Source organism: Mustela nivalis (genome assembly GCF_964662115.1).
Source record: "Mustela nivalis genome assembly, chromosome: 1".
Taxonomy (NCBI): Eukaryota; Metazoa; Chordata; class Mammalia; order Carnivora; family Mustelidae; genus Mustela; species Mustela nivalis.
The window spans coordinates 67,498,090-67,510,139 of NC_139020.1; the positions used below are offsets into that span (position 1 = coordinate 67,498,090).

The window sequence follows — 12,050 nt, forward strand, 5'->3', positions numbered from 1 at the left end:
CTATGAATAGCATTTAGTGGATTTCTTTTTTACCCACTTTGAGAATGTCTTCTGACTACTGTGAAATTATTCTTGCCATATTATTTTTGGGGTTTTGTTATTAAATTTAAACAAATTAAAATTTTTAACTTTATATAAAGTATAAACTAATATAGCAACAAAAGGAATCATTGGCTGCCTGATGAATGATGTGTGGATTGCAGAGGGCCACAAGGACTTTGAGAAGTGATAGAAATGTTCTGTATCTGTAGTGTAGTGGTGGTTTCACAGATTATGCAGCTGTCAAAGACTCCCTGGGATCGTTCAGTTGAAATTAATAAAAGTTATTATGTGTAAATTATTCCTCAGACTGATAAGGAAAAGAAATTAAAATCAACACTTGCATGTTGCCAGTAAGTCTTACTGGTTTCTTTGCTTACCATTGCTTTATATATTTTTCCTCTCTTTTTAAAGAAAACTTTAAAATATACCATTATATTAACTTGTTTTTGTTTATGATTGTACTTTTTTAAAAAATCAGATATTATATAAGTTCTTTAAAAAACAAAAGAATTAAGACAGTATAGCTAAAACTCAAATCCTCCTTGACCACATCCTCAGACCCAGTCCTGATCCCTTCTGTTGTCTTCAGAGGTGACTACCATTTGTGAATTTGGTTTCTTAGTCTCTGCCCCATTAACAAACACTGTTTTATATATATTTATAGAAATGTAATTCTTTTTGGGTGTTTTAAATTTAAGCTTGTGGTATTTATCATTCTGGGGTAACTTTTTTCCACTTTGGGTTTTTGAAATCTCTTTCATTCCTTTTTTAACTACTGTTTATAGTTTTCCATTATATATTATGTTTTACTTCTTTGCTTTGTTTGAGGACACTTACATTGTTAGCATTTTTTTTTTTGCTATTGCTCTTCAGTTTTTTTATAATTGCATAACCAATTCTTTCAGTTAGGATTTCAGGTTAGTAAATTTTGAGTCCTTGTATGTCTGGAGATGTCCTTTTGTTTATTTAAATGGTTGATCTTTTTGTTTACAATAGTTTTTCCTCAATTTGAAATAGATTTCATTTTTCACCAGTGAGATATCTATTGGTTACAGTTGTCTGCCTTAGGTAGAGCCTGTTTTATCTCTTTAGGAGCATTAAGAAATTTTCTCTTTATGTTTGGTATTCTGAAACTTATGTCCAGGTCTTGGGATGTTTCCAGTATTTTTCAGTCTTTTCCAGTCTAGACTGAGATCATGAAAATTTACTTCTTTGGACATTCTTTCCCTTCTTCCCTTTTCTGATGGAATTTCTTTTAGATTTGTTGATGATATTCTGGTTCTCTCCCCCATGTCTCAATAATTTCCATATATTCCCTCCCTCTTTTTGCCCAGTGTTTCAAAAAATCTTGGTTTGAGATAATGCTCACTGAATTTTTCTTTAGCTGGCCAATTCATTAGGTTAGCCTTTCTCCTAAGCTTTTGTTTTTTAAACAGCTTTACTGAAGTATAATGGACAAACAGTAAGCTGCACATATTTGAAGTGCACAACTTGAGTTTTGACATACTCACATATATGCATATACATACATAATACTGTGAAACTCTCACTAATCAAAATAATGAACATAATCATTACTCCCCAAATTTCCTCTTGTCCCTTTGTAATCCATCCTCTCTCCCTACCTCCCCAGTCTGCAGGCAAAAATAGATCTGCTTTTTGACACTTTGCTTTGTATTTTCTGAAATTTTAAATACATGGAGTGTAGTGTGTACATTTTTGGGGTGGGCGAGGAGGAGCTGACTCCTTTCATTTAGTGTAATTATTTTTGAGAAATATTATTATTCCATTGTATAGACATACCAGCATTAACTTATTAATTCATCTTTTGATGTGCATATTGATTGTACTTTTTAGTAATTACAAATAAAGCACCTATGAATATTCATATACATTACTCTGGAATATGTGCTTTTATTTTTCTTGGTTAAATATCTAGGAATGGATTAGCTGGACCCTGTCGTAGGTGTACATTGTAAACTTTCCAAAAAATTTTCAAATTGGTTCTAAAATAGGGCTTTTCTCTTTTTTTGTTGTTGTTTATTCCCACCAGGAATGTATGAAAGTACAGTTGCTCCACTCCTGGGCTGTCACTTGGTATTGTCAGTCCCTAGGTTTTCTAGCATTTTAGTGAGCCTAATGTAGTGGCAGCTAATGGTGGTTCTGATTTGCCCTTCCCTGATAACTAGCGATGTTGGAGCACCTTTTCATGAGCTTATTTTTTTGCAGCCCTTAAATCTTTTTTTTTTTTTTTTAATTTTATTTATTTATTTGAAAGACGGAGATCACAAGTAGGCAGAGAGGCAGGCAGAGAGAGAGAGGGAAGCAGGCTTCCTGCGGAGCAGGGAGCCCGATGCGGGGCTCGATCCCAGGACCCTGAGATCATGACCCGAGCCAAAGGCAGCAGCCCAAACCACTGAGCCACCCAGGCGCCCCAGCCCTTAAATCTTTGATAAAGTTTTCTTTCAGGGTGCCTGGGTGGCTCAGCGGGTTAAAGCCTTTGCCTTCAGCCCAGGTCATGATCCCAGGGTCCTGGGATCGAGCCCCGCATCGGGCTCTCTGCTCAGTGCAGAGCCTGCTTCTCTCTCTCTCTCTCTCTCTCTCTGCCTGCCTCTCTGCCCAGTTGTGTTCTCTGTCAAATAAATAAATAAAATCTTTAAAAAAAAAAATTTAAAAAAAAGTTTTCTTTCAAAACTTTTGTGCATTTTTTAAAAATTTGTTTTGTTGTAAGAGTTCTTTACATATTCTAGAGGCAAGTGGGTCCTTTATTGGTTACGTGTTCTGTAAAAATTTTCTCCGAGTCTTTGCTTTATTTCTTTAGGAGTGTGGATTTTTTAGAATTTAACTCTTCCCCAGTTCATTTTGTCTATGAGTTTTTTATTTTTTAATAATTAGAATATGAAATCTGATTTTTAGAAATAGTCCTTCCACCTTCTCTGTATTTTAAATATATTTATGCTTTTTTCCTTTCTTGCTCTATTTGTACCCACTTCTTCCAGGTATTAAGTTACTGTCTTTGTTGAGCTTGATACTTTATCAGATTAGTTTTTTTCTCAAATATTTGGTGATTATGAGTATCTGTGCTCCTCTACTTTGTATTTAGACTTTCTGGTTACAGGAATCTGGGATGTATGTAAGCATATGCCAGCCAAGAGATAGTCTAGGTATGGAGACTCTGTACTCCTTTAGGTTTTCACCAGCCTACCCAGGGCATTGCCAAGTTTCTCAGCTCAAGCATCCACTCCCTGCTCCCACTTCAAAGTAGATGTTGTTGCTACTGTTAGTAGTTGCTTCACCCCAGGCACAAGTGTATGTTGGAGTTGGAGGTTGGGTAGGAGGAAGTTACACTCCGGGTGGCTGATCCTGCTATGTAGTCCTCTAGTCATCTGGGCTTTGACTCAGAGAGCCCTCCTCTTCTCCATCCTTGGTGGGCCAACTCACTTATTTCTGGGAAGACTTCTCTGATGAAATCCCTTTCCTTCCTCTCCCTGCCAGAGACAATTCATTCTTCTTTGTCACTTTTTTTTTTTAACCGTAGCACTTGATGTCTGTAATTCTTTGTTTATGCATCTGTCACTTGAGATAACTGAACTCTTAGAGAGAAGGAACAGATCTTACCCTTTGTAAATTTCTATCACCTAGATGCCTGAATGATATTTTTCAGACAATGGGGGTTTAGATTATAAATTTGGGGCACCTGGCTGGCTCAGGCAGAGCATTCAACTCTTGATCTCAAGGCTGAAAGTTCGAGCCCCACATTGAATGTAGCGATTATTTAAAATTAAAGTCTTTAAAAAATAGAAAGTAACAATTTGAGGCTCCCAGGGAGAGCAGGCCAGGTAAAGGTGCCACATGGAGAAGTACTGGTCTGAATGTCACTCTTAAACTAGTAGGCTAATCTTAGGCACATTATTTTATCTTGTTTAATTATTTTAATAAATATAAAATATGAATGCATGTGTATCTGAACATATTTTTATTATAAAAAAAAGGTGCTCATTAGTTTACACAAACTGCTTTTTATTAAAGATTTTATTTATTTGAGAGAGAGAGAACACAAGCAGGGAGGAGAGGGAAAATGAGCAGACACACTGCTGAACAGGGAGCCCAATGCGGGGCTCGATCCCAGGACCCTGGGATCATGACCTGAGCCAAAGGCAGATGCTTAACTAACTGAGCCACTTAGGTGTCCCAAAAACTCACTCTTTCAATGAGGAACAATTTCTTTTTTTTTTTTTTTTTTTTAAAGCCAGGCCACGGGTGCTGGAACAAATGATTTTGTAAACCTGTGGTACTGGAACTGATACCTACCTACAAAACAATGAAGTTGGACCCCTTCCTCATACCATTATATAAAAATGAACTCGAAGTGTGTGGGTGGCTCAGTCCATTAAGTTTCTGACTCTGGAGATTTCATCTCAGGTCTTGATCTCATGGTAGTGGGATCAGGCCCCACGGTAGTCTTCATGCTCACAATAGAGTTGGCTTGAGAGTCTCTCTCTCCTGCCCCTCCCCCCACTCACCAGTGCTTCTTTCAAAATAAGTAAATTTTTTTTTTTTTAAATTTATTTGACAGACAGTGATCACAAGTAGGCAGAGAGGCAGGCAGAGAGAGAGAAGGAAAGCAGGCTCCCGCTGAGCAGCTGAGCAGAGAGCCCGATGCGGGGCTCGATCCCAGAACCCTGGGATCATGACCTGAGCTGAAAGCAGAGGCTTTAACCCAATGAGCCACCCAGGCGCCCTGAAAATAAGTAAATCTTTTTTAGAAAATGAACTTGGGGAAGTTAAGCATCTGATTGGGCTCAGGTCGTGATCTCAGTGTTCTAAGTTCAAACACCATGTAATTAATATTTTAAAAATAAATATAAAGATTTTTTTTTTACAAAATGAACTCAAAATAGATCAAAGACCCAAACATTAGAACTAAAACTATAAACTTCTTAGCAGAAAACAGATGCATGTTTTCATGACTTTGGATTAGGCTTTGGTGTCTTATGTAAGACACCAACAATAATACAATCAAGGAAAAAAATAGACTAGTTAAGCTTAAGAACTTTTCTGCCTTAAAAGACCCTATCATGAACGCAAAAAGATCCCACAGAATTGGAATAAACAATTATATATCTGAATAGAAGCTTTTATCTGTAATGTGTTTTTAAAAGCCTCTTAGAACTTAAATAAAAAGATAACCCAATTTAAAAATGGATCCAGGATCTTAATGGACAGTTCTCCAGAGAAGATACAGATGGTGGATAAGCTCATGAAAAGATGATCAACATCATTAGCCATCCGGGAAATGCAAATTAAAGCCACATTGAGATACCACTTCACACTGACTAGGATGGCTGTATAAAAAGAAAGTGTCGATAAGAATGTGGAGAAATTGGAATCTTCAATAAAAAGTTAATTTTAAAAATACAAATTATTAAAAAATAAAGAATACCAATATATAAAGGATTTTAAATTTGTCCATAGGATTGCTGTTTTTGTTTTTTCTTAACTAGACCTGTCTCTAAAATTTTTTAAACTGTGAACAGAATGCTAATTTATTTACCAATGGAATGCAGTTTCTGATCTTCAGAATTCTGAGGAGGGGCACAGTCTTTTAGTATCTAGGTACCATCAAGTAACTAGGAAGTTCACATATTAAGTCTGGGAATCAGATCACAGGGTGTTAAAGTGTGTTGAGTGGGAATGTATGTTCAGGCCTTGATGAAGCCTAGTAACTCCCCATGTGTCCAGATTATGTTTCTGGTATTATATAATAAAGAATCTGTATGGTTTTCATCCCAGGTGCCTGCCACAGAGTTTCTAAATACCATTGGACATTTCCTGATGGGGAGTATCTATATTATGCTAATGGAGTGACCTATGGTGGGCCCTTCAATAGCTTCCCTAGGTGCTGGTCCTTAGACCAGTCATATGATTAGATGACTGGGACTTTGAGCCAACCTAACCTTTAGGGAGGGAAGAGGAGGGGACTGGAGATAGGGTTTAATCACATAGCCAGTGATTTAATCATACCCATGTAATGAAACGTCAGTAAAAACTTTTAGACACTGAAACTTAACAGAGCTTTCAGGTTGGGAAACACGTCCATATGCTGAGAGGGTGATGTTCCCTCATTGCATGAGGATAGGGCCTAAAAAACTGCATTCCCTCCCAGACTCCACGCTGTCTGTGTCTCGTTTATAACAAAACTGTAATCTTTCTGAGTTAAGTTATTCTATCAAATTCTCAAACCTGAAGGAGCATTGGGTGGTCCCAAATTGGTAGCCAGTTGGTTTAGAAGTTCAGGCAGTGTCTGGAGTGCGGGCCATGCCCCGAGCTAGCGGACTCTGTGCTGCACTGGGCGGTTGGTGCCAGAACTGGACTGTTGGACACTCGGTTGGGGTTGAAACAAAGTGGCTGCTCAGGACCCTTTTCTCCTTCCCTGAATGACATGGAATAAAACTTGGCCAGATTTTTTGCTACTTTGTTCTTTTATAGACTCTACATTAGCAAACCTCATTTGTTTCTCAAAACATTTTTTGAGAGCAGAGTGCAACTGATTAGGTTAAGATTTAAAGCTTAAATTTAGTGTAAAAGCCTAGCTGCAGTATCAATTACAAAAATGTTTCTACTTTTGTTGTTGGTCTTTTTTACCCCCTGAAGTTTGTTTTTATGTTGTCAAATTTCTTGACTTTTAGTTGCCTTTCTATAATGTGTATAAGTAGATATTACTCTTAACCGCACCCCCCCCCTTTTTTTTTCAGATGGGCTTGGATACTTTCCCAAGGTCACAGTGGGAAAGTGGTCAGGCCAGGATTTGAGTCTAAGTCTGACTCCAGCAAAGCCCATGCATATCATATACCCACCCTGCTTCATGGCCTCTTGCTAGGTCTGTCCTACTATCCCTTTCCTCAGCCAAAATACAATGAGAGAGAAGAAAGGAGTTTAAAATTGGGGCTTCTCAAGGAACAGAAGTGAAGAGAGAATAGCAGTAACAGAGTCAGTTCGTGTGCCTGTGTTGGAGAAAGCTAGAAGTTTTTAGTTATTTGATAGTTCTATAATGTGCCCTTAGATCTCAGAGTGTAGGTATAGAAGTAGCATTGTGCTTCTGTATATACTGTTTGAACAATGATAATACAAAAACACCAGGAGTGTCTCGGTGGCTCAGTTGGTTAAGCATCTGCCTTCGGCTCAGGTCATGATCCCCAGGTCCTAGGATTGAGCCCCACATCAGGCTCCTTGCTCAGCAGAGAGCATGCCTCTTCCTCTTTCTCTGCCTGCCACTCCCCGTGCTTGTGCGCTCTCGCTCTCTCTCTGTGTCAAATAAGTAAATAAAATTTTAATAAAAAAAAAAAGAAAGTAAAGACACCAATTACAACATTAAGCTTTTTGATACTTATTTTGAATAAACATCTTTAGTTATAATTCTTCTGACCTCATAACTATTTAAAATGCTCGTGTTTCTTCAGAGTTTAGTGCATGTTAGTTTCTTTAGTTGGTTAATGACTTAAGGAAAAAAAAATTTTTTTTTTTTTTTTTTTTTTTTAAAGATTTTGTCAGCAAGAGAGAGCACAAGCAGGGGGAGCTGCTGGCAGAGGGAGAAGCAGTCTCTCTGCTGAGCAAGGAGCCTGACGCAGGACTCAATCCCAAGATCCTGGGATCATGACCTGAGCTGAAGGCAGACACTTAACGACTGACCCTCCCAGGCATCCCTGACTTAAGGAAATTCTTGAAGGATTTTAACCTGGGGAACATCAGTAATCTAAAAAGCACTATTTTGGCTTCATTTGCTGTTTCCTGCTTGCATTAACTAGAACTGATTCAGACATGGCATAACGAACAGCTTCCATCTGCACCATCCACTACTAACCTGGGGTGTACTCCCAATTTGATCTGGATCAGTGTGTTAGGTCTGCCTGCAAACTGAATCTAAGGAACTGTATATAAGAGCAGTGATTTACAACTGCTGTTTTTCTAGTATTTTTTTTTCTTAGTAGGAGAAAGGAGGTAAAAGTTGATAAATTGTTGCTACCCTTATGAGTGATCCTTCATATATGATATTAATAAGTAAGATTAATTTTAAATATTAGGTTTGGGTCTTAGCAAAAGGAACATTTTATTTTATTTTATTTTATTTATTTATTTTAAGATTTTATTTATTTATTTGACAGAGAGAAATCACAAGTAGATGGATAGGCAGGCAGAGAGAGAGAGGGAAGCAGGCTCCCTGCCGAGCAGAGAGCCCGATGCGGGACTCGATCCCAGGACCCTGAGATCATGACCTGAGCCAAAGGCAGCGGCTTAACCCACTGAGCCACCTAGGCGCCCCAAAAGGAACATTTTCAAGTAGAGAAAACTCAGTGCTAAAATCACTTCTGTTCTTATTTTTACACGCCTTACATTCAAAATTGACTTGATGGCCACTAGTATCTGGCATCAGATTTGGGGCATAGTTATAATTTGTGTATCTTTTTTTTTTTTTTAAGATTTTATTTATTTATTTTAGTAGGGGCAGAGGGTGAGGAAGAGACAGAGAATTCCAAACGGACTCCACACTAGGTTCAGAGCCTGTCATGGGGCTCAGTCTCCTGACTCTGAGGTCATGACCTGAGCTGAAACCAAGAGTCAGATGCTCAGTTGACAGGCATCCCAATTTTGGGGAACATACTTCATAGGAAGTTTTTAGAGTTTTTTGTTGTGTAATGGTTCTTTAGAAAGCATATTTGGAAATAGTTTGTTCATGTCTGTTTTATGTTTATTCATTTTGTAGCTTTTTATAAATTTCATTTATGTTCTTTTTCCTGGAAACTGAAAACCAGATTTTGAAAATAGTATATTACTATTTGGGGATGACTTAAAAACACAACTAAATTAAACTGTCACCACTTTTGTTTTAAATTTACCTACTGCATCAGTCAACAAACTGCTGTAGCCTCATTCTGCTATTTCTATAGAGTTTTTATAGAGTGTGGAACACAGCTGACACTTGTTACATTTATGTATTTGTCGACTCTAGCCTGCTGAATGGAGGATTTTATCTATTAGGTCCTATAAACATCTAGATCTGTAAGAATCATCTCTCCTGTGTCTCATTAAAATAGCCTTTGGGCTTTGCTTATGTTTCATTTCCCTTTATAGTAAATTGAGCACTTCTTTGAGATTGGTCTTCCTTTTCTTTTTCTGCAACAGGATCGCTGTATGTGGTAGGGAAGTGATGCTATCTGAAGGTGACATGCTGTCCTTTCTTCCTTCTGTCCTCTCGTTCCCTATTTTGGCTTCCTGGTAACTGGGGCAAGGGAGGATGGGTGGGTGCTAGTCTAAATTAAGACGAAATTGCTTTAATTATTTCCCCTTTATTTGGGAGGAGGGGTGGGCAGTTTCCTACCCAAATTGAAGAAATAAAAATTACCCAGCTTTTGGCACAATCTGTTTTGGGGTCATGGGGTCTTTTGAAAAAGAAAAACGTTGTAGAGTGATACTCCAGGGGGTAGAAAATGGATATACTTAGAAACAAATTATACTAGAAATCTCAAAAACTTTGAAGTTAATCCTTGCCTGGGGGTGGTGAGAGTCCACAGATTTATAGATAGGAACCTATGCACCAGGACCCTCTGCTGGTACTAGGGTCAGGCAAACAAGTATGTTATTAAGACTGGGAGATGAAACTGATGTTAATTCAACCCCAGGGAATTAAATGTTTTCACTATTGCTGCATCTGGGGATTTGTTATCTTTTGATCAATTTTTGAAACATTTAAATATAAGTGTGTGACTTTAACAATATATTCTGATAAATAATCTTGATGGTGACCACTTCTGATGTTACAACTTTGAATGTAGATTTTTGACAAAAATGATTTTAGATATTCCCCAAATAAGTCACTGGCTTAGGATAGATTTGTTTTAGTGTTTCCAGATTGTGAAGGAAAAAAGACTAAGCCCTTGATGTTGAAATTTGGGTATGCCAACTCTTGCTTTGTGCTTAGCCGTAGAGTCAATAGTCCCATTGGTCGGGGCACTTGTTTCTGGTCCTTGTCCTTTCTTTGCTTTTTGCATGAGCCTTCTACTTGACTAGTGTTTCCTAAACATTATTCATTGAATACATCTTCATATTTGCCTTCTGTGCACATTTCCTGGCTGTCCTTAAGTCCACTCATTTTATAAAACTTAAATTTATGTAAATATTGTGAAATAGGGGCTTGAGGTACTAATTTCTTTCTGTTTGCTGCTTAAAGGAACATGTGCATATGAGGGTTTTACTCTACCTGAAATCATCTTTTGTCTCACTGGAGGACATAAAGTTCATTTTGGGAAACATTCCCCTATGTGCTGAAGTTTTAAAGCTCTGATCTTGAACCAGAGTATGACCATGGAAGCTATCTGTAGTTGGGAATGTTGGTGGAGATAAGGGGTCCTGGGAAGGGTGGGTGCTGCCTGCTGAAATACCCTTTGCTTGGGCAACTTTGTAGTGTTCTGAATATGAAGATTTTTGGCTGTGTGCATGGCAAAGCTTGGAATCCTAACCTTGTAAACAGTTGGTTTGTTTCTTTAATCTGCCCCACACACCTCCCATAACATATGTGTGTATCTCCAATTAGTCCTAAGTTTTATTTTCTTTTCCAGGTTTGATCTTGCTCTTCTACCTAGTCTTTTATGGATTCCTGGCTGCCCTCTTCTCATTCACAATGTGGGCTATGCTTCAGACTCTGAACGATGAAGTTCCAAAATATCGTGACCAGATTCCTAGTCCAGGTAATTATATTGTAGTTACTGTGGCTTTTAAATAAATTTCATTATACTTTGGGGTGCCCAGGTGGCTCAGTTGGTTAAGGGCCCTCTTCTTGGTTTTGGCTCAGCTCAGGTCATGATCCCAGGTTCTTGAGATCAAGCCCTGTGATGGGCTCCCCGCTGAGTGGGGAGTCTGCTTCTCTCCTTCCTTTGTCCCTTCCCCTGCTCATAGCCTCAAGCATGCATACATGCTCTCTTTCAAATTAATCTTTTAAAAAAACAAATCTGGTTATACTTTATCTTCACTGTAAATTTTTTACATAGGTAAAAGTTAAACTTTGGGGCTAAGTAATAGGAAAATTTTGATTTTTGTTTGTTTAATATTTACATACTGATATAAAGACCTTTAATATTTACATACTGATATGAAGACCTTTAATATTTACATAATGATATAAAGGCTGGAGCTGATAAATCTTGAGTCCTTTGCCAGGAGTAAGTAGAAATGAATATGGAGAATTACAGTGAAGGCATGTTTGACTATGTTTTGAATATGGTTATGAATGGCTTTTGTGAATATTGTGTCATTTTCACTTTGCCTTGAGTAATTTACTTACAAAGTATATAGTTTAGCTTGGGCTAGAGTGTTGGTCTTGTAAAATACAAGCTTCATATTCTATCTTTAATTGCTCAGTATGGAAGTTGTAAGAAAAATGAGATATCAATAGGGAATAAAATGAGTATACCCTTACTATATTTAATGCTTGTCCATTGATTGTTGGAAGGAAAAAAATTCTCCAGGATACTCCACCACAGAAAAAAAAATAACTGAATCACTTGTGTTTTTGTTTTTGTTTGAAACACTTGTTTTAAATCGTATTTTCTTCCTCCTGACTTCATTCAACAGTCTTCGAATGCCAGCTTTGCCCTTGTTGAACATGGCCCTTGTCTTCAAGGTGCTGGCAGTTTTTATAGAAGAAGCTAACAATGTGCAGAACTCCAGTATATCTAATTTCCCAAAATGTGAACAACTTCTCGAGATAATAGAGAAGGGCAGGCTGCTCATGGAAGAGGTGGGATTTGAATAGCAAGCAGGCCAGGGAAGGTAGGAGTGATGTGGGACGTTTCTTCCTGGAGCACTGGTTCTCACCCAACAATGATTGGCTCCCCCGGGGATCTTGTGGAGACAGTTTTGGTTGGTACAACTGGAGAGCTCCTACTGGTGAGCAGAGGTGAGGGATGTTGTTAAACATCCTACAGTGCACAATACAGTTCCCCTACCCTCGCAAC

General features: G+C 38.0%; 1 protein-coding gene across 1 annotated transcript in view; it reads left to right on the forward strand.

The window, feature by feature from the left end:
- The window catches only part of ATP1B3 (ATPase Na+/K+ transporting subunit beta 3), a 45,972-nt gene that overhangs the window by 16,500 nt on the left and 17,422 nt on the right, over positions 1-12,050 (forward strand). Inside the window, exon 2 of the mRNA XM_082712827.1 lies at positions 10,656-10,784. Within this exon, the coding sequence (XP_082568953.1) occupies positions 10,656-10,784 (129 nt within the window). The remainder of the gene's footprint in view (positions 1-10,655; positions 10,785-12,050) is intronic.